Source organism: Paroedura picta, chromosome 7 (assembly GCF_049243985.1).
Source record: "Paroedura picta isolate Pp20150507F chromosome 7, Ppicta_v3.0, whole genome shotgun sequence".
Classification (NCBI taxonomy): Eukaryota; Metazoa; Chordata; class Lepidosauria; order Squamata; family Gekkonidae; genus Paroedura; species Paroedura picta.
In genome coordinates this window covers 94,125,761-94,148,800 of record NC_135375.1, presented here as the reverse complement: position 1 = coordinate 94,148,800, position 23,040 = coordinate 94,125,761, and the positions used below count along the sequence as shown (strand labels likewise).

The 23,040-nt window shown below is 45.5% G+C and overlaps 1 protein-coding gene across 1 annotated transcript; it reads left to right on the top strand.

The window, feature by feature from the left end:
* The first annotated feature begins 933 nt into the window (after positions 1–933).
* On the top strand, positions 934–20,036 carry CHRNA6 (cholinergic receptor nicotinic alpha 6 subunit). The gene is made up of 6 exons (XM_077345448.1): positions 934–1,387; positions 3,803–3,942; positions 5,741–5,785; positions 7,087–7,196; positions 7,315–8,305; positions 17,949–20,036. Exons 1-6 carry the CDS (start codon positions 1,240–1,242, stop codon positions 18,069–18,071), a joined length of 1,557 nt encoding a protein of 518 aa, XP_077201563.1. The 5' UTR covers positions 934–1,239; the 3' UTR covers positions 18,072–20,036.
* Positions 20,037–23,040: the final 3,004 nt, after the last annotated feature.

Here is a 23,040-nt window from a genome sequence, read left to right as displayed (position 1 = left end):
CAGCCATACGCAGCATTTATATAACCTGCATTTATAGAACACGCTGAGAATCCTATTTTGAGATCTCCATCTGGCCAGGATGATCTGGCCCAGAGTGAATGCCTTGTACCTAAGATCCTTTATTGAAATGTTGAACCAAGGACTCCCCCTCTCACTCCTCACCTAGTTCTTGCAGAAGTCATCGATAGAATCATAGAATTATAGAGTTGGAAGGGGCCATACTGGCCATCTAGTCCAGCCCGCTGTTCATTGCAGGATCAGCCTAAAGCAGGGGTAGTCAACCTGTGGTCCTCCAGATGTTCATGGACTACAATTCCCAGGAGCCCCTGCTGGGGCCGCAGTTTGACTACCCCTGGCCTAAAGCATCCATGATAAGTACCTGTCCAGCCACTGCTCAAAGACCACCAGTGAGAGGGAGCCCACCACTTTCTTAGGCAGCTGATTCCACTGCTGAACTACTCTGTGAATTTTTTCCCCTGATATCTACCCGATATCGTTGTACTTATAGCTTAAACCCATTACTGTGTGTCCTATCCTCTGCTGCCAACAGGAACCTTTCCCTGCCCTCTGCTAAATGATGATTCTACAGGTGATTAGTTAGAAGGTATCCATGTGATCAAACCAAGCTGCAATCCACCTGTCCTCTGCCTGAGACGCTGATGGCTTAGAGTGCTACTCTTGTGGTTTTCAGAGAAGTTAAACAGGTGTAACTTTCCCCAGTCGCTTTACCGCCATGCTGGGGGAAGCTTTCTTTTGGCATGTCAGCCTGCTGTTAAAGGCACAGGAGCAGAGCACATTGTCCAAGCGGAATAATGTAAACACACTGGCTGGCTGCAATACCTCTGCGGGGAGGGGAGGGGGGGATTCTTTTTAAACCTGAAGAGTTTAAAAGGTAAATCCAAGGGAGCACTGCAGCACTGGACAAGACCGGAGGCAATACTAGGGGTGTGCGTTCTCAGGCACGACATGGCTTCTCTGCTATAGAGCCTTTCACTCCCTCATTCATACACACACACACACACACTTGTGAAATGCTATGAGTCACCTGACATGAGCCAATTGTGCCTTCTCTTAATCAGTAGGCAGTATAACTCCACCATCCCTGGAAGATTTCATCTTAAAGATGTTACGGTATTCTTTTCTCTTTTTCTTTTAGGGAAAAAAATCCTTTGGCTACCGCTGCCCGTCCTGAAAGCCAAATTGATATCCTCACTGCAGCAATGAAGATCTAAGGGACTTATGCATCTGTTTCTTTTTTCCCCCCACCTCCACAAACCACATCTCTTGGAAGCGAACGCTCGTCCTCGTCAGAAAATGCAGAAACGGCCGGCATCTCTTTCCTTCACTTTCTATTTGTGGGCAGACGTGTTCCTCTTTCTCTTTCAAGGTAAGTTATCTGTTCCTCTCTCTCGTGTGTACCGGGTGGACGTGCCTTACGCTTGTTGTTTAATCCCTCTGCGCCTCGCTTGAGAGAAGAGACTCGCTTCTGTGATTTAAAAAGATATATATATTGTTCAGAATGTTGGGTTGGGTGACCTACATATTCTACCGAGGCAGGCTGCTTTAACAGCCATAAAAGTATTATGAGAGAAGGGTCCCCCCCCCCCCACACACTATTTGGCATGCAAATACTTGTGGGTCTTTGTTGCCATTTAAATGGGACACACACCGCCACCCCATCTACAAGAAATTACAGCCTGTAACAAAACACTGAATGCAAACTATTATTTCCTAAAACTGACGTCTCTTCCTCTATGTGGGAAGGAGCTAGTTTTGCACCTGTCCGACCACGGCTGTCTTGCCTGCCAAAGAACCTTATCGAATTCTGTGGGACTTCTGAGCAAACCTGCAGAGTGTAATGCTGTGTCAGTGCTCTTTTCCCCCGATCTGTGATTCCTTTCCACCTTCAATGAGGAAAGAGAGTCCGTCATAAACTCCCTTGCCAGAATGCTTATCAGCTTCTTAGCACTCCAGATTTGCTGGGCAAAAGATCCTCTTCTTCGTAGCTCAGTTAAGAGGAAGCTAATTGCCATTCTGGTAGCTCTGTGACTGCCATCGTTGTATTGGCCTGGCTTTTATGCTCTTAATTCATGGACGGATGTTAAAATTGGAGGAGCAGGCCAAGAAAAAAATCAAAACTTGCCAACTCCTTCGCATTTTCCAAGTTGGATTTCCCAGGCTTTTTTCAGAGGCCCCTTCATGTTCCTGACCCTCCCCACTTTAAAGGAGAAAGTTAAGGGGAGGAACGGAAGTGTGAGGTTACAGAAGTACAGCCCCTAGGCCAGCAGTTGGTTGTTAACTTTCTTTGCAGTTCCTGGAGTCCTTTCACAAAGACTTTATCTGCAGACTAGAGCTGCCAGCTAATCAAAAGAAACAACCTGATACAATCCTCTGACTTCCACATACCATTGCTCACTGCAGGCTGGGAAATCCCTGGAGATTTGGAAGAAGAACCTGGACATGGCGCTCAGCATGAATGCGATGCCATAGAGTCCACTCTCCAAAGCTGGCATGTTCTCCATGCCTTTGGGCTTTTGCCAGATCCTCCCTGGCTGCTGGCAGGGGCTGGGGTTAGGGTTGCCACTCCAGGTTGGCGCTGGAAATTTTTTTTTTGGGGGGGGGCAGAACCTGGGGAAGACAGGGACCTCCACGGGATAAAATATCATACAGTCAACCTCAAAAACCATTTTCTCCAGGGAAACTCATCTTTGTAGTCTGGAGATGAGCTATAGCTCTGGGGGAACTTCTGGTCCCACCTGAATTCTAGCATCCCTATCAGTTATAATTCCAGGAGAACTGCAGGCCTCACCTGGAGATTAGCAACTAGTAGTTGCGTGTGCAACCTTCTAGGGAACGTTTTCACCCATGGAGATAATTAATTTTTTTCTTACTAACTTTTATACATCAAGTCTCTGTGAAATCTGTAGAGCGGGTGGAACAGCTGGCAATTCTGTCTGCAAACATAATTCTCTTCCTTCATATCATGAAATGCTGCTTCCGGTATACAGCAAGTCGACACGTAGAAGCAGGCCGGACCAGTGTTTTTCCTAGTCAACTCTTCTCAAGGAGCAAATCCCACAGTCCTTTTGTGCTCCAGCACTGTGAGAACTTGTCAATACACACACAAACTTCACATGAACAGCTCAGGGATCGGCCGTTTGCATGAAACTATGAAAAAGAAATGTTCAGAGTGCCAGGCTTTTACGAAGGGCACAGGAAACATAGGGTTGAGGAGGGAAGCAGGATCTTCCCCAGCCTGCAGACTTAAGTTCTCTACGCTTGGTAGAATTGCCAGCCTCCAGCTGGTGACTAGAGATCTGGGATTGCCACTAATCTCCAGTCAACAGTGACCAGCTTAACCAGGAGCTGGAGGAAATAGCCACTCTGGAAGGTGGACTCTATGGCATTTCAAACAGTGGAGGTACCTCCCCTCATCAAACTCCGCCCTACTCAGGCTCCACCCTCAAAATCTCCAACTATTTGGAGCCAGCAACCCTGGCACATGTGCCTTGCAATAACCCTATACAACAGTGGTCCCCCCCCCCCCCAGTTTGGGGACTGGGACCGGTCCATGGATCAATCAGTCCTGGGTCATGGCTTCTCCACTCCCAGCCTCATGGGCAGAGCTTCAGACTGCATGTCTGCTGCCTTGCCACTCTGTGCCACAAGAGGCTCTTAAATAATATCTTATGCATGCCTTTGTTATAAGCGGGATGAATAAATATTTGAATACTAACCCTTTCCCCTTTCCCTCTCCATCTTAAGTCACTAATTTCTATGGATATTTATTTTTCCTTCCTAGATTGCTTATCATGTAAATCTGAAGAGAAGCTGTTTCAAAAACTCTTCTCCCACTACAATCACTATATCAGACCAGTGGAAAATGTATCTGATCCAGTTACAGTGTATTTCGAAGTAGCAATTACACAGCTTGCAAATGTGGTAAGGCTAAACTAAATCTTTCTGTTTAGATATTTAAGTGCCAGCCGGATCAGAAATCAAGGGCCATTTCTGCACAAGGCATCTGCCCCTGGATAGCCCCTGGTTGCTGGCGGGTTTCAGAGCTCCCTTCACATGACATCACCTGCATCCTAAGGCTGTCCAGGGGCTGGCTTGAGTTTTGCCCAGATTTACCTTGGGATGAGGAAAATCACAAAAAGAGGATTTGCCACTTTGTGTGTGGCAGCGTCCAAATTGGCACCTGCATGCGTGCACCGAGTTATGTACTGGCGCCCGCGCCTCCCCTCCCATTCACAGCACTGGCTGCATCGGCCTGGAATGGCCAATTCGGACGCCACTGCACACAACCCTATTTGCCACTTTTTATCTTGCATTCCATCGATGAGGAACTAGTGAGCAACCAGGGGCAAGCCCATATGAAGGGGGAAAGGTGCAATAGTCTCTGTAGCGTTGTTCTGCCCTTGCACCCGTCCTCTCCTCTCTATTCCCTTCTCCAAGTAATTTTTTTTTAATGGCGCAGTCCATGTTGCAGTGTGGCCGCAAAGCTACATTGTCAAAGGTAAATAAAATCTTCCTTAAAGTGTCTACGGTGTGTTTGGGATCAGGCAGGCAAACCCAGTCCGGTTTGTATTTTTTGGAGCTGGGGAATGAAAGGGGAAAGGGGGGATGATCAAGAAGATTTCTCCTTTAAAACAAAGGCATACCTTTGTTTTAAAACCTTCCATTTACACAAAATGATTTTTTGGGCTCCAGTTTCCCATGTGCAGCCTCTCAAGAATTCACCCAGACATAAATAAAGTAAAAAAGAAATCCCCAACAAGGGAGGGGGGATGCTATATTGTTCTGGCGTTTATTGATAGCAACACAGAAGTGCCTTAAAAAAAAATTCACTTCAGGGCTCAGGGAGGGGAGCAAATTCCAGTCCATGAGAGAACTGTGATTGACAAGCCAAGAAGCGGGGGGAGAAGTTTGGCTTGTTTTCTCTTGCAGCCTTGTCAAGAGGCAAAAAGCCGTGAGGGGGCAGAGGGAAAATGCAAGAGGGGTCTTCCCATGAGGAGGGCTGCAAATACAAGGCTTACCATCATGTGTTTGCAAGCAGGAGGCCACTTGCATTTTAGCGGAAACGGTCAAGGTATTAATAAGCCTGATCCGGCATGTATATAAAAACTCCAGCATGCGTGTAATATGCTGCACACTTGAAGATTCTCCCATTGCTTCACCAAAAAGCCTGGTGATGTTCTCCTTGGGTGCTGTGGCAAGACTTAAACAATGTGCATTGCCCAGCATAATATAACAGGAAGTACCCACATGCATTGTATATATGTTAGATGTCCGGCTTGCATTATGAATTTGCACACACCTTGCATCTGGTTCCATTTTCCAAATGTGGTACTCAGAAGCAAACGAACTATATTAGAGTAAGCATTGATTGGCTATAATGGGTCTCATTCATTGGTATGTTACTTATTCATACCAAATTTTTCAGCACATTTGACTAATTATTGCACATCAGTAGAATGAAAGGGTAAACATCATGGCTTTCCCACAGCACTGTACTCCAACGCCCAGATTCTGTGTCTGATCCAGCGCATCTGGCCCCCTCCCATAATTGATCAACTCTTTTGATGGTACGGGTTAAACCTAATTCTTTTACTATTCTAGCTGCATTTGGGAGAGTGCATAAAAAACAGTCCGGTTCTATGCTACATGTAGAGTATAGGGTAACTGTGGAACTAACCCTGTAATGTATCTGTAAAACATTTGTTTCTCTCCGCTGCAGGATGAAGTCAATCAGATTATGGAAACCAATCTATGGCTGAGACATGTAAGTGAGCCAGAGGATTTTGTAGTGATGCTGGGCTTTTGCACATGTAATAACAGGAACAAGTTCTAAAACATTCAAGTGGGTAGCCGTGTTAGTCTGAAGTAGCACAACAAAAATTGAGTCCAGTGGCACCTTTAAGACCAACAAAGATTTATTCAAGGCGTGAGCTTTCGTGTGCAAGCACTCTTCCTCAGACGAAATGGAACAAGGATCATGAGAATACAGATATAAGGCTGTAATTAATAGCAAATTTTGCCTTGTGTCTTACTCTTATGATCCTTGTTCCATTTTTTCTGAGGAAGTGTGCCCTCACGCCTTGAATAAATCTCTGGTGGTCTTAAAGGTGTTATTGAACTCAATTTTTGAAGTTCTAAAAGAGATACCAGTGGGGGAAAAGACCATAATTCATCCAGAGATGATGCTGGCACCCAATGGCCATAATCAAAATGGAAAAAAGGATCACCCTTGTTTCTGCCATATGCTTGTCAACATCCATACTCATTGGGTGTTTATTAAACAAACTAGGAATTCCCTAGGCATCATGATAGGGCAATTAAATGTGAGATTCTGTACATACCCAAAGAGCAAGTTTTACACCACCAATTTCAATAACTATGGGTTTATTTCCTATATATGAAGAAGAGGAGCTGGTTTTTATATCCTGCTTTTCACTACCTGGAGGAGTCTCAAAGTAGCTTCCAATTGCCTTCCCTTCCTCTCCCCACAACAGACACTCTGTGAGGTAGGTGGGGCTGGTGAGCTCTAAGAGAACTGTTCTGCAAGAACAGCTCTATCAGGACTGTGACTAGCCCAAAGTAACCCAGTTGGCTGCATGTGGAGGAGTAGGGAATCAAACCTGGTTCTGTAGACTAGAAGCCACCGCTCTTAACCAAGCTGTCTCTAAAGAGCTCAGGACCTACCTAAACATTCTGTTATACATACAGCTGCCACCAAAAAAAGGATAGCAAGGCGGCAGACAACTTCCACACTTCCCAGATTCTCTAGCTGAGAAGTGGCAAAGAGGCAGGAGAGGAAGAATAACTGGAAGGGTGAGCCTTTCCCTCAAGTGAGGGCTGGCAAGTGAAGCGCAAGGACATCCTGGGAAAGTCATGTGGCACCTACCAAGGAGGAGCAGGTGGAACCTGCAACTTGAGATCTGCCCCACAGTTAGTCACTCCTTACAAGAACGCATTCCCAAGAGGTTCAGGGTGGTGGGTGAGGTTGTATTTGCACAGGGCCTGAAACTGAAACTGCCAGAAACAGTATATTCTACCCAAAAGCTTGACCTCTTTCTCCCTTAGATATGGAATGACTATAAACTGCGATGGAATCCAGCCGAATACGATGGGATCGAGTTTGTCCGAGTGCCAGCAGATAAAATCTGGAAACCCGATATTGTGTTATACAACAAGTACAAACTCTCTTTCCTGATAACTTTTGGGCACTGCTATTTTTTAAAAAAAAGAAACATTGCTTATACTTTAGCATTGCATGCCAAAATTTAAACTGTACTCTGTCTGTATTTCCAGCGCTGTCGGAGATTTTCAGGTAGAAGGCAGAACCAAAGCTCTCCTCAAATTCGATGGCACAATCACCTGGACTCCTCCTGCCATCTTTAAGAGCTCCTGCCCCATGGATATCACCTTCTTCCCCTTTGATCACCAGAACTGCTCTCTGAAATTTGGGTCCTGGACCTACGACAAAGCCAAAATCGACCTTCTCCTCGTTGGCTCCAAAGTGGACATGAATGACTTCTGGGAGAACAGTGAATGGGAGATTATAGACGCTTCGGGCTACAAACATGATATCAAGTACAACTGCTGCGAGGAGATCTATACGGATATCACCTACTCCTTTTATATCCGAAGGCTGCCCATGTTTTACACCATCAATCTGATCATCCCTTGCCTGTTTATTTCGTTCTTGACCGTGCTGGTCTTTTACCTCCCTTCCGACTGCGGAGAGAAAGTGACTCTCTGCATCTCTGTCCTACTTTCCTTGACAGTGTTCCTGCTGGTCATCACGGAGACAATCCCCTCTACGTCTTTAGTAATCCCACTGGTGGGGGAATACCTGCTGTTCACCATGATCTTTGTGACCCTCTCTATTGTCGTCACCGTGTTTGTGCTGAACATCCACTACAGGACGCCGACCACACACACCATGCCCACGTGGGTCAAAACGGTATTCCTGCGTCTTCTTCCCAAGGTTTTGATGATGAAGAGGCCTCTGCAGAAACACGTCGAACTCAGAACCAAAAAAAACAAAAAGGGCAGCGGCACCAGCAAGCCCAGCAAGCCAAAGGCCGGTGAATTTGGAGAAGTGAAAGTCTACAACGAACACAGGTGCTGTCACTGCGACAAGCCCGGTGAAGCGGCCGTGGGCAAGAAAAAGAAAGCCAGCCCCCAGTCTGCGAAATGGGCAGCCGAGCAAGTCGAATACTCCCCGGAAGTCAAAGAGGTCATCAATAGTGTGCAGTTAATTGCTGAAAACATGAGGAGCCAGAACGAGACCAAAGAGGTAGGAATGATCCCTTACGGTTTGTCAGCCAAAGGTTTGTCAGTGCCATGTATGCTTTCTCAAAAGAAGAGTTGGTTTTTATATCCCACTTTTCACTGCCTGAAGGAGTCTCAAAGCGGCTTACAAATGCCTTCCGTTCCTCTCCCTACAACAGACCCCCTGTGAGAGCTCTGGCAGGACTGCTTGGTCAGAACAGCTCTAACAGGACTGTGACTGGCCCAAAGTCAGCCAGCTGGCTGCATGTGGAAGAAGAGTGGGGAATCAAACCCAGCTCTCCAGATTAGAAACCACCATTCTTAACTGCTGTATCATGCTGGCTCCATTCTGTTGAATTCAGAAGGTTTTGCTCCCAAGAAAACGCTGCTTTGGAGTCTGCCCCCTTACCTTTCGCCCCGAAAAATCTCAGCAATGGCAACAGGTTTACAAGATCCTGCTAGTTATATCCTATCCTATCTCCTGGGCTCAGGGCAATTTTTAACCATTTTGCCAACATCTGTTTCCCCAAAGGCCTTCACAGTCCAAATATCCCAAGTAGGGGTGGGCTAAACTGTGGCTCTCCAGATGTCCATGGACTACAATTACCATGAGCCCCTGCCAGCAGGGGCTCATGGTAATTGTAGTCCATGGACATCTGGAGAGCCACAGTTTGCCCACCTCTGCTAAAACCACATAAATGCCTTAATGCTGGTGATAAGGCACTGCTGAGAACTGCTACAGAAACCTGTTAATGACCTTTCAGCCCCACAGGAGGTGGTTTGTCTGGTGCAAAAAGGTTACCAGGTTTCCGTCCCAGTAAATGCTGGAATAAAAGTTAGCAGGTGCAAATGTCCCTGTGACTGCATTGGCACAGGCTATTGACTTGCCGGAGGCTGATTCAGCTTAAGGCTGACCACCACTGCTGTTGACAAAGTCATTAGGATTGCCATGGTGGGAGGACCAGCAGTCTCCTATGAGCCTTGTTCAGTCTGTATGTTTTTGGTGAACCAGTTGCATTTAAGGGGCAAGGGGATACGCTAGGTATAATTCTGTCCATATGGATGATTGCCATTTTGTATGAACAGGTGTATTTTTCAGTTTTGGTGCCTGTGGTCAGGTCATTGAGAGTGAATGTTTGCAAAGAACTGAAGCTGGAAAATGCACATCATCCACATGGAGCCAGCTGGGCTTCATATCACCTCTTAGTCATCTTCTCTCCAACAGTCCAAGCTCTCTCATCTTTTCCTCATGCAACTTGGTCTCCAAACCCTTCACCATCTTCATTGCCCTCCTCTGAATATGTTCCAGTTGTCTACATCCTTCTCCAGTTGTGGGACCCAAAACTGAACACAGCAATCTAAGTGAGCAGAGCAAAGTGGTAACATCACCTCACACAATCTGGGCACTATACTCCCTTTGATACAGCCCCAAATCCCATTTGCCTTTTTAGCTACCAAGTCACACTGCTGACTCAGGTTCAGTGTATGGCCTACTAAGACCCCCAGATCCTTTTCACATGTACTACTGCCAAGTCAAGTCTCCCCCATCCTATAATGATGCATTTGATTTTCCTACCTAAACTTCACATTTATCACTATTGAAATTGAGTTTTATTCATCTTAGCCCGGTTTTCCACCCTGTCAAAATCAATCCTGTATTTTGATTCTTTCTGCTGCTGTTTGCTACCCTTCCCAGTTTAGTATCATCTGCAAATGTAATCAGCACCCCCTCCATTCCTTCACCCAAATCATTTATAATTATGTTGAATAACACAGGGCCCAGGACAGATCCCTGAGGCACTCCACTTATCACTCCTCTCCAAAAGTCATTTCACCTGAACGCTGTACATCCTGAAAGAGGAGGCTAACACACAGTCACCTTCTCTTCCTCTTTCCATGGCAGACACCTCATGAGGCAGGTGGGGATAAGAGAGTTCTGAGAGAACTGTGACTGAACCAAGGTCACCCAGCTGGTTTCATGTGGACAATGTACATTTTCCAGCTTCAGTTCTTGCTATTGCTTTATTCTGTAGCTGTAGTGATTAATCCACAAGGTTTCTTTCCCCCCAGAAGAATCGCATCATTAGTAGCTATGAATTCCTAAGGGGTTTCTGTATTGTTTTGAAAGATGATAGGTTAGGGATTCTTAAACTCTCGCAGCGTGTGGAATCTTTTCAAATGGTTGATATCGTGAGAAAAGAGTTGAAGGCACTTCCCAGAGAATGCCAGATGATGAAATGAAATTCAGCAGCTTCTGTGTTCTGATGCAGCTATAGGAAAATGAGGGTAAGATAAGGCGGGGCACCAATATATTTTAATTATGGGTGTTTTTATCTCCAAGGAGCTCAAGGCAACATGCGGCTTATTTCAGAAATGTGCAGGCTGCCTCTCCAGACCTGGCACCGATAGCTCCCTAAGAAAACAATCAAACATCATCCAGTAAGGAATAAAAACAAATCGATAGGAACAGGTCACGCCAATAAAAATAAAACCGCCAAGTCAGTAAAATAAATAATTAAGAATACATTAGTGAAAACATGCCAGGAAGATCAATCCAGGGCATCTGCGAGTTTATAAAAGGCAGGCTGTATTGGGGACAACTCACCACTTAAAGCAGTGGCTGTCAGGAGTATATGTGAGGTGCAGGAACTCCCATGTGCTGATGTCTTTTATTTGTGACGTCAGAAGAAGAAGAGTTGGTTCTTATATGCCACTTTTCTCTACCGAAAGGAGTCTCAAGGCAGCACGTCAGAGGACACCATGCCTCGTACCCATCTCCCCCCACCCACCCACATACCTGTATGGTTCCCCAGCTAAGTAGCCCTCAACCCTGCCCTGGCTGCTCCAAACAAAACACCATGGAGGAGGAGGAGAGGAGGAGGAGGAGGAGAAGGAGGAAGAGGTGGCAGCAGCAGCTGGGGCAGCACACAGAGATGAGGCAATGGAAGCTGAAGGTGCAAAAAGAAGCAGAGTTCATTTCTATACCGTTTTTCATTGCCTAAAGGAGTCTCAAAGCAGCTCACAATCACCTTCCCTTCCTCTCCTCACAACAGACACCCTGGGAGGTCGGTGAAGCTGAGAGAGCTTGCTCTGCAAGAAATTGCTCTGCAAGAGCGGTTCTGACAGGACTGTGACTAGCCCAAGGTCACCCAGTGGCTTCCTATGGAGAAGTGGAGAATCACACCAGGCTCACCAGATTAGAAGCTGCCACTCTTAGCCACTACACCAGGCTGGCTCTGTGGTGGCCCATTGGCCTCTCTCTAGGGTGTAAGGTGCACGGAGCTTTTATTGCACTTCCAGGTCGATTCAGTCCCTGCCTTCTACACGGAATGCAATTTCCGTTTTGAATTGGGGCGATTTAAATATTCCCTCTGCAACAGAAATTATTGATCCGGAGTGACCCTACCTTTTCTTCGCTATTTCCTGGAGTGCTTTTAACCCTGGATAAATTAAAAATCGCATTCCTAAAACGTGCAGCTGTTTGCGTTTCCCCAAACTAAAAGCTGCCAAGCCTCCAATTGGTAAGGGAGTCCGTTCAAATGCTTCCGGTTACAAAACTTTTCTCCCAATATGTATTGTTTCTCTTTGTTTCCCTCTGGATTTGCCTCTTCTCTGAGAAGCTGCTGGCTAGCTAGCTTTGGTTTTTGGTTTTTTAATGAATGTTATTGCAAACTCGGGGAGAGAAGGGGAGGGGAAGGGAGGGGGTGGCGTTTACCTTCCAGTATCTGCAATTTAGACAAGCCTCCTATTTCAAAAGGAGGGCTGCAAGCTTTCCCTGTGAGATGGATCAAATTCCCTGTAAGTCCCAGAGTGAGAGGCTGGTATTAGCATAATGGAGAAAATGGCAGCTTTGGTGGGTGGACTCTATGACATTATGCCCCGCTGAGGTCCTTCACCAAACCCTGCCCTCCTCAGCCTCTACCCCCAAGATCTCCAGATATTTCCGAGCCCAGAGCTAGCAACCCTAGTTCTGCCTAGCACTCAAAGGAAAGCAGACATCTCAAAGGGGAGGGCATTCCAAAGGTGAGACCAAAAAAGGCCTGTCACTAGTCACCATCAGTTTCCTCTCAGCAACATTCTGCACACATTGAATAATGCACTTTCAGTGTGCTTTTACAGCTGAATTTTCCTGTGCATAACAGGAAAATCTGCTTTTAAAGTACATTTAAAGTGCATTATCCAACATGTGCAGAATTGGCCCAGGGCTCAAGAAGGAGATCTTCCCTCCTAAATGATATCCTTGTGAATTAGCTGTAGGCTGATAGAGGAAGTCCGACCACAAGTCACAACATGTTTTGAAGCTGAGCTAAGAGCTGACCTTATATCTCCCCAGTCCTAGTCTAAGTCTTTCACCACTACAGTACGTTCTGTTTCACAAAACTTGTGCATGCTCTGTGTCACTTAACTCTTCGTTTTTCAGTCCAAGAGGCTGCTACTCAGAGCTCATTTGAGACGCCTTCTGCCATTGCCTTGAGCTTTGCAGGATAGTTGCACCAGAGTTTAGAAGGAACTGAATTTGCATTCAGAAACTTTTCAGGGAGCATGCCAGATGCTTTTCCACACCCAAACACATCCAATGTGTAACATTGTCCATTGTAATTAATTTTGCCTCAGTGCCGTTAAATCGGTGACTTGGATACTTTCATTGCTCATTTTCATCACACACACACGATCTGCCTGTGAGCTTGGACTGGGAGCTTGCGATGTTTTCTGCTTTCTTGGAGCTTATATAGAATTTGGCATCATGGGGAGAGTAATCTCAGTGGGATCTTTGAACATCTGCTGTAATGTAAATAATGCAATTACTCTGGGAGCTGTTGAAGGAAGGAAGCGCTTTGCGTTTTCAACAGAACTGAAGGGTGCTCCTCAGGGAGCAAGAATCTGAATTTATGTGAGTATCCCTGCAGTGATTTTCCATACCAGAAAAAAAATGGCTTATGCATAAATGTGGATCAATGTCTCATTCCATTTCTTAGCAGTTTGTTGGGGATCCTTTTCCCCTATGTGCACCAGGGTAAGGATTCCCCAAAAGTGAAGAAGAGTTGGTTTTTATACCCCACTTTTCACTGCCCTAAGGAGTCTCAAAGTGGCTTAGAATCATAGAATCATAGAGTTGGAAGGGGCCATACAGGCCACCTAGTCCAACCCCCTGCTCAACGCAGGATCAGCCCAAAGCATCCTAAAGCATCCAAGAAAATTACCTTCCCTTACTCTCCCCACAACAGACTCCCTGTGAGGTAGGTGAAGGTGAAAGAGCTCTAAGAGAATTGTGACTGGCCCAAGGTCACCCAGCAGGCCTCATGTGTCTCAATATGGTTTACAATTCCCGACCCTTCCTCATCCCACCACAGAAACCCTGAGCTAGGTAAGGCTGAGAGAGCTCTGAGAAAACTGTGACTGGCCTTAGGTCACCCAGCAGGCTTCCAATCACCTTCCCTTTCTATCCCCTCAACAGACACCCTGTGAGGTAGGTGAGGCTGAGAGAGCTCTGACAGGACTGTTCTATGAAAATAACTCTAGCAGTATTGTAACTGGTCCAACATCACCCAGCTGGCTGCATGTGGAGGAGGAGCGGGGAATAAAACCCAGCTCTCCAGGCTCCTGGTCTTAAGCACTATACCACCCTGGCTCTCATGGTTTTAGAGGGTACCCATTTTGGTCGGCACTAGAACAGCTAGATTTGAATCCCGTCGCAACTTAGAGACAGCAAAAGAGTTCTAATTGTTGAAAGCTTATACACTGGGAATATTGTTGGTGTCAGTACTATTGGACCCAAATCTAGCTGTCCCCTAGTGCAGTGGTCCCCAACCTTTTTTTCACCGGGGACCACTCAACGCTTGACAATATTACTGAGGCCCACTGCCCGAACGCTCTCCGACTCTGGTCGCTATGGTAATGTTTAAACATCCCTTCAAAATAAGATACAGACACGCCACAACAACGAACATAAGGAACATTTTATTTTCATGGAAATTTTAACTCATGACAATGAGAAATCAATGGGAACCCTGAGCTTGTTTCTCTGCAACAAGATAGTCCCATGTGCGCTTGCCGGATCGCAGCCCACAAGTTGGGGATCGCTACCCTAGTGTGTCATAACTCTAGCCTTGCTCTTATGGCTCTTTGCTACTGAAGATACTTTGGATTAGAAACCAGATGCTGCTTTTCTGAAACGAAGTCAATAACCAAGCAGGGACATCGTACAGGGTGCCTGCACTCCCTTTCAAGGCATCAAATCCCTTTGCTTTAAAAGGAACTAAACAGTTAAAATCCTGCATCTCTCCTGTTCCCTCCACTATATATAGGAAACCTCTTCTGGCAAACCGCTAGGATGGCAGCAGGGAGGGACTCATCGTGCCTGTGGAAAATTGGTCATTGGACAACCCATATGGTAGCACTGCAGAGTGCAAGTGAAGGGCAGCATTTTTAGATGTGGTTTTATATTTTAAAATTCCTGCAAATGGAAAATGGGCACTGCAGGAAGGGCATCACCTTACCTACTGTTCTACTTTTTTTTGCCCATTCCTTGCTGTCTGTGGGTATAAAATCACCAATGGGATCTTATTATATAACTAGCAAAATACAACAGGCGCTAGCCTTCGCTCCCCCCGCCCCGGGCAGGACCATTAAGGCCTGGAGAGGCCACAGCGGTCCTTTTTGGGGCAGGGGGGAGTGCTGGCAGGAGCCAAGGCCTTCCCTGCCCCCCCCCCACCAGCGAGGCCAGGGCTCACCTCCCTTCCCTCCCAGGCTCGGGTCCCAGCTACAGACCAAGGCCCTCCCCACTCCTCCCTGCTCGCTCTCACTGGCTGCCTTACCTCTCGCACTCAGTCGAATGGAGCAGGCTGGCAGTGGAGGGGGATGTGGCCAGGGTGTAGTCTGCATGGAGCTTTTATTCCAATCCCAGGTTGATTCAGTCCCTGCCATCTCCACTGAATGCGATTACCATTTTGATTTTGTCTGATTTAAATTTTCCCTCTCCAACAAGCATGATTGATCTGGACTGACCCTACCTTCATCCTGCAATATCCTAGAGTGGATATAACCCTCAATATTTGAAGAATCGGATTAAGAAAGCATGCAGAGCTCTGCCTGCTTCAAGTTTGTTCCTGAACTCCGTGGTAGAGAAGCCCTGATTGGCCAGGGCATCAGTTCCTGGTTTCGTTAAAGGGGAAGCCCTAACTTGCCTTAAAGGGGAAGCCCTAACTTTTCCCAGCAGAAGCTCCATAAGCCTAAACTTCTCTCAGTAGAGATTTGCCTCTTGGTTTTTTTCTCCCTCCTCTGCTGCCTCCAATCCTCTCTCCCCCCTCATTCAAGAAAAGATAGAAAGAGGCTCCTGCTGCGCTTGGCTTCCCCCTCCCCTTCTGAGCTTCCCTAACCATGTGCGGAAGAGTTTTCTGTTTCAATGGAGGGGGGGAGGAAGACCCGAGTTCAAATCAATCTGGATTCAGCAGGATCCACAATGGAATAAACAAAGTAAGTGCAGATTCAGCCTAAGAGCAGGAAAGCCTTCCCTAATTGGCCATTCATTGGACGGACAGCCAATCAAAGTATGCAATGAATCCCAACTCATCCCTGTCCGGCTTTATGATACAGATTATGAGACCTTCCATTCCTATTCCCCACTACAAGGATAAATTAATGCCTTTGTGACATCAGCAAAGATTGTACCTGCCCCTCAACCCCGCTTGTTTGCCCAGCAACCAACACACTCAACATCAAGCAAAAGGTCAAGAATGGAGCAGTCATAGAATCATAGAATCATAGAGTTGGAAGGGATCTCCAGGGTCATCTAGTCCAACCCCCTCCAATCTGGAATTCACCTACTATCCCACAGTGGTAATTAGCAATTCCCTGGTTATGCAAGGAAGAGACTCCAAGTCTCCAAGAGACTCACACTGGCACATCCATTCCTGGCCACCCAGTGGTCAGCAAAGCTACCTAACATACATTCCTACCATCTGTTGGGGCACATTGCTAGTTAAATGCTACTGAATGCTGTTTTGTGGAGCTCTGTTTATAAGTAAACAAAAAGAAAGATGGCTTTTAAAAATGTGTGTCAGCAATTTTGCTAATGGCTTGACTTTTTAAAACTGCTTAAATATTTAATGCTCAGAGGGATCGTGGGTTTTGGCGTAAGGGAACCAAGTATACGCCTTGGAATTCTGCAGAAATTGAGGGGCTGATCCCAGGACAGTGTTAAATCAATGATCCTGCATTGCATTCTGTGGAGCTTTGCTGATTCAAGAGAATGAAGAAGCTGCTTTAAGGAATAGCTAAGAAAACATACAGGTCTAGGTTGCAGGTTTGGAGCCAGATCTCAGTTACATTTATACTAAACAAGCGGCAGAGTAAGATTCCTTAGCAGAATTGGGTTCTTTGCTAGAGTGGAATAACGGGAGAGCATCTAATGCTCCCCGTAGCATCCTAAAAAGATTATTATTACCAAAAAGGGGAACCACAACAATCATCATTCCCTCCTAGAGGAAAACTGAAATACAGTCAAGCATGAGTGACTGTATTGTGAAAGTCCCAGGGACATGATAGGAAGAAAGAAGTAAGAGAGGCTGCTACTGAGCAAGGATGCTGACAGAAAATTGGCAGGCATTTTGGTACCCGGGGTCAGCAACTAGCTGTTACTCCAATTGCCAACTCCAAGGGTGAATATAAATTATTAGTAGTGGCCATTTTGGAAACTGGGGCATAGGATTTTATTCCACCACTCAGTATTCCCTTTGTCAGAGTAGCCCTACTAGCAGACTTCTGATCTGGCATGCCGGGTTCGATTCTGCGCTCTCCCACATGCAACCAGCTGGGTGATCTTGGGCTCGCCACGGCACTGATAAAACTGTTCTGACCGAGCAGTGATATCAGCGCTCTCTCAGCCTCACCCACCCCACAGGGTGTCTGTTGTGGGGAGAGGAATGGGAAGGCGACTGTAAGCTGCTTTGAGCCTCCTTCGGGTAGGGAAAAGTGGCATATAAGAACCAACTCTTCTTCTTCTTCTACGCTAAACCAGGAATTGCTAACCAGGAATTTTAACAAAACATAGCTTATGTCTTGGATGTGCTCAGCTTCAAATACTCTGAAACCATATGCTTTCAAATATTGGTCATAATAGCTGCATGTTATTCAATTAGTTGTATGTTATTAAAAAATTGGAATAGTGTTTGGAGCAAAAGTACCAAAAGAAGAGTTGAAGAATTTTTAAACCCCACTTTTCATTCTCCAAGGAGTCTCAAAACAGCGTACAATCGCCTTCCCTTCCTCTCCCCACCACAGACACCCTGTGAGGTAGCTGGGGCTGAGACAGCCCTCATAGAACTGCTCTGTGAGAACAGTACCATCAAGGCTGTGACTAGGCCAAGGTCACCCAGCTGGCTGCGTGTGGAAGAGCAGGGAATCAAACCCAGCTCACCAGATTAGAAGCCATCACTCCTAACCACTACACCACACTGGCTCTCAAAGATGTTGCAATCCAGATCTGTGTGGACTTTTACCAGACAGTGGCTCAGAGGCACACATGATAAGTCAACTGTTTAGTAAATAGAGCTTCAGAGGTTCTGGTGATCCGTTTTGTAAATCAGCACAAATAAGTTTCTTTTGCTATAAAGGAAATTTGAACCCACTCATTTCTGGCGAAATATTGTGTGTCTTCTTGTGTATTGCAGGTGGAAGATGACTGGAAATACGTAGCCATGGTGATCGACAGAGTATTCCTGTGGGTGTTCATAATTCTCTGCGTGTTTGGGACCGCAGGGTTATTTCTGCAACCATTAATAGCAGACACATAACTCACTGATGGTTCGAGTTGTGCTTTTGTTGGATCTCATCAGGTTCCCTGTGCATCCTCACTGCTTTTTCAACTTCTTATTTAATTTTCCATCTCCAAGGTAATCGAATGTCATCTTCACCTCAGGCTATAAGACCAGCATTTTCTTCCTCCCACACGCAGGGCATTCAAGCCAGCAGTTTCATTCTTTCTGTTTTCGGGGAAACCTTGCCGCATTGCCTGCTCAACTGAGGAGGGCTGGTAAAGAAATGGCTTAGAAATATGCAGAGATCTCAAGTAGCAAAACTTTTCTTTGAAGAAAGGAGGGAGGAACCTCCACATAGTGCTTAGTTTCTGAATTATTTGAAAAGACATCACTGTTGGAACTGCTTTTTGGTCGGGAGAAGGGTGCTGAGGAGAAGAATGGCCTTAACCGTTTCTGTTGAAATAGTGGGTTCTATAAGGCATGGAGACGCTCGTGTGACGAAATATCAGCTCTTTACTGAGCGCACACGACTGAATCGACCTGCCACTTGAACCTATGTACAGTGCTGCGGTTCCTGCCAAAGCCTGTGATTGGCTTTAAGCAGAGCCCCCTGATTGGATAAATACAACAACCAATAGCAAACGGGATCCTGCAAGCTAGCCAATACAGTCCTGATACTAGCACTAGGATCCAAGTTCCAAATTTCTGTTGCCCGGCATACACAACATCACTACTCTATACCACATGTATCCTCTCTAGAGAAATTTAAGGATCTCACTTTTTCCCCTCCAATTGAGGTTAAACCACTGAGGTTGGCTTTTGTTGTTATTGTTGTTGTTGTTGTTGCTCTTTTTCTGGTGAGAACATGACAGGCGTTAAAGAGAGCCTGTCTCCTCCTACGTGTACTTTCTCTCCAAAAAGCAGTTCCTGTGGCTACATATAGAATGGGGGAGGGGAGTATTTTTAAATTGCTGTAGAACTAAGTGTGTTCTGGTCTGAGAAGATTGTCCAAGAAAAGACAGCCTGCGCCCGTGAAAAATGAGCAGAAGACCTCCCAGCATGCCTCTGAATGCTGCCATGGCTTGGATCCATTGGAGATGTGCTATCTTTATTACGTTCCATCTGTGGTAGTTCTAAGCTCTGAGCTGAATTTCAAAACTGTCACTGACCAGCCTATAGAAAGCAGTCAGAAGATTCATGATTCATTTGGGCCTTATATATTGGAGTTCTAGATAGTAAAATGAAAAAACTGCAAGGTGGTTATGCATCGGTCCATTCCAAAACACATGAATGAGAAATTTCCTGTCAGCCACAAAACAGAGTGCAGTAATGTTTATGTGCATTCCTTAAATACTTTCTCATGTGCGTATTAATTTCCTCATAAACTCAATTTCCTCATAAACTCAATTTCCAAAAAATAATTTGTGATCTTTCATTCTGAATTGCTATGTATTTTGTTCTCTGCAGATTTTGACAGATTTTTGAAGGAATTTAAATTTAGTAGTGATCTGAATATATGTTTGCTGAATATCGTTGCAAAACTAGAGGAATGTTTCTTTGTGGTGAAAAAGTGTACAGTCACTGGAGATGTAGGCAATATCTGTGATATCTATTTATTTACAAATCTATAAGAAGAATATATAGGATTCCTGCATCAGGACACCAACTGTCCCCACAAATGCTTTCTTTTCATCCAAGTGTTGATAATTTCTCCCTGGCCAGCTACAAAGCTGCTCCTTACTGACTTTGCACCCCCACTTTGCAGATAGATTCTCCATTAGGGAAACATCTCCAGCACAAGCACATACAAGCCACAATATAACACAGCGTTAGGAACACTCAAGGCCAATTAAAGCAAACCAGCTCAACCAGACCTGCCAGCGAGCCGGACTGTGGCCATTAAAGGCAACTCTGAACTTCATGAGTTCCTAAATTCACAATTATTATTTTGTTTTATAAGTATATTTGTATTGTTCTCCAGTATGTCACACTTTCCATAGCTTAACAGAATAAAGTTCTTTTTTAAAAAGTAACTTTGTGCTTACCATTATTCAAAATGGGTTTGTAATTTTTTTTCTTTGAGGCATTAGCAGAATCATATTATGTGTCCAGAGGTTAAATTCAACATCTATGAAGAGGGAAAGATTGATCTTGGAAATGTACAGGCCTCCCCTCCAAAATAATTGGTCAAGGCAGCTCTCTTCTTAAAATGCTTAAAATTAAATCACCAACCCTAATGAAACAAATGCAGCTGGCAATTAAAAAGAGCCCCAATCAGCAGCTAGAAAACCAACAGTACATCATCAGAAAGAACAATATAAAAAGAAGCCAAACCTAGCATGAAACATGGCCATAAAGTCACAACATCTTTGAAAATGCAGTTCACAATTCTGAGAGGAGGAGGAGGAAGTGCTGGAAAGATTTCAGCACAGCAAAGGATGAAAATAAAATGAGATGTGACATTGTAAGAACAGTTAACCTGGACTGCCCTAAAGGCCCATTAAACTCAGGACTCTGCACCAGGGTAGCAATCAGGGCGGCCCCTTGTCAAATTTTGCAGCTAAATGCTACTGCAGATGCTCACGGAGTAGTAGCAGCAGAACACTTTGCCCTTTTGCTGCCCACAACCCATGTCACATTAATAACTACCTTATAGGAAAGAGGCCAAAATAAGGATAAATTATGGGGAGGAGGCTGGGAGACTGTGTAATGGGCTATTTTACATCACAAAGGTTCCCAACCTAGAGCTGAGATCTCCATGAATTATACACAGAATAAAACTTTGTTGGTCTTAAAAGGGCCACTAACTTGTCCCACCACTTTGTTTCTGTATGGGTCACTGTTCTGGATGTGTCTCTGATGGGAAGGAGGGTACTAGTGGCCTGCAGAGCTGCAAGGGGCACCACCCCGCAAGAACAGAGAATTCTATTGTATCTACCTACATAATGAGTGATTGAATGAGCCAATCACATTCAGTGCACACAAAATGATGATCAACTAACCATTGTGGATGAAGTTGAGAGGATGCACAGGAAACCGACAAGGGTGATTTGGGGCCTGGGGACCGAACCCCATGAGGAAAGGCTGAAGGACGGGAAACCTGAGCCTGGATAAGAGGCGGTTGAGAGGGGACATGATTGCTGGAGAGCTGTGGTTCTGAACCCTGGGGTCGCGTCCCCATTTGGGGGCGCATTGCCCCTTCCGCGGGGTCCCCAGGTTGCTTTACAGCTCTGAATTCTGTTATCAGACCCTTGGTGCTCTAGGTTGCAACAGACACACAGAGAACAAGAACAAAATAGGCATAAGGAACCAACGCTTCATTAGCCAGAACAAAAAAAAAATCTAGTAAGATTAGGTGAAAGCAATCTTTATGAAACAGCAACATGCTGGGAAAGTATTCCTTATCATACTCAGTTAATTTACAAGAATTTTGAGCGAGCGCACGGACACACATACACACACACACACACAGTGAGCAGCACTTTAATTAAAAAGGCTGCAGCTGATTAAGCAATTATTAAATCTCATTTTACGGTCATGAGACTTAGAATATTTTTACAGAGAACCCATCTTTTAGCCTCTCTTCTAACCTATATTTTAATGCAGGAAAAGAAATGATGGCAGAAATGGGAAACTACAGTATTATTGCAGGCATTGTTTAGCTAAGTACAAGTGCCTCCTTGCTAAGCTTCTGTAACTGAGTACTTGAAGAGTCTTGTTTATCAGCCTGTGATGGCTGACAGCTATACAGCTCAGCAATTTGAGAGATGTTGCAATTATTTGTATGGATCTAGAGGTAGGCCTGCCATCCGCAAACATACTGTTGCCCTTGGCCCCCATCTCTTATTGTCATGAAATTGAGGCGAGGAAGAAAAAACAACCTTCGTAACGATGCTCTAGGAATTCCCTGATGTCCCTATGGGCTTTACCATAGAAACTGTGGAGGATCCTAGAGTGTCACTGAGAAGTGACATCATATCCTTCCCCAATCCTCCCCCTCCACAGGCAACCCCCCCCCTTCAAAATCTCTCAGCATGTGCCAAGGCAGCACTGGCTGCCCTAAGTGGAGGGGGGTGCACTCCAAATGCTACGATTTTTACTGCAAAATTTCAGGTGAATCCTAGAGCAGGGTTAGTCAACCTGTGGTCCTCCAGATGTCCATGGACTACAATTCCCATGCGCCCCTGCCAGCATTTGCTGGAAGGGGCCTCTTGGGAATTACAGTCCTTGGACATCTGGAGGACCACAGGTTGACTACCCCTGTCCCAGAACACCATCTAATGCAACAACCTTGCTTCTGGTGCAGATGTTGCAGTGCTGGCACAATGCCAGTCATCAGGGCTGAATCTGCACTGGGCTTTTTATCCCCAGTGACCCCAAATTTTAAAAAGTCATCTACATCTTATTCAATCTCCAATTTGATATGATATTTAGCACTTTGAATTTTCCCTCTGCAATGTCTATGACTGATCCATGGTGACTCTATACCTTTCCCCTGCAATAGGAGCGAATGTAACTTGCTACATTTGAGAAAACCAGTCCAAGGGCCCCAGTATTAAGTGCAGATCTCTGCATTTTGCTGGATTAACTTCCTCCCTGGCCCCTCCAACTCTGATGTTGTGAAGCAATCTGCTGCTGATTGGTCAGGGAGTCAGTTCAAAGACTGCCTTGTTCCCAGTTGCCATTCCCTCACAAGACTTATTCTTGCCCTCATTTTTGGATCTATTTTAAAGTGACTGCGTTCCAAAATCCCACACTTCTATGTGCTGAGATTTGTCTTTCAGATTGTCTTTCTCCCCCCTCATTCTCCCCCCCCTTTGCTCTTTCAGGAAAATCAAAATAAACAAGCCGCCTCATGTTCCATCCTGCCCTTCCCCCCCCCCCCCCCCAGCTTGCTTTGGTTACTCTACCTCTCCATTTCCAAAACCCATGGAATTAACAGAATTCACAGCCTCTTCCTATAGGGTTAAGAGATTTTGCCGTTCACTCTTGGCCAATGCACAAT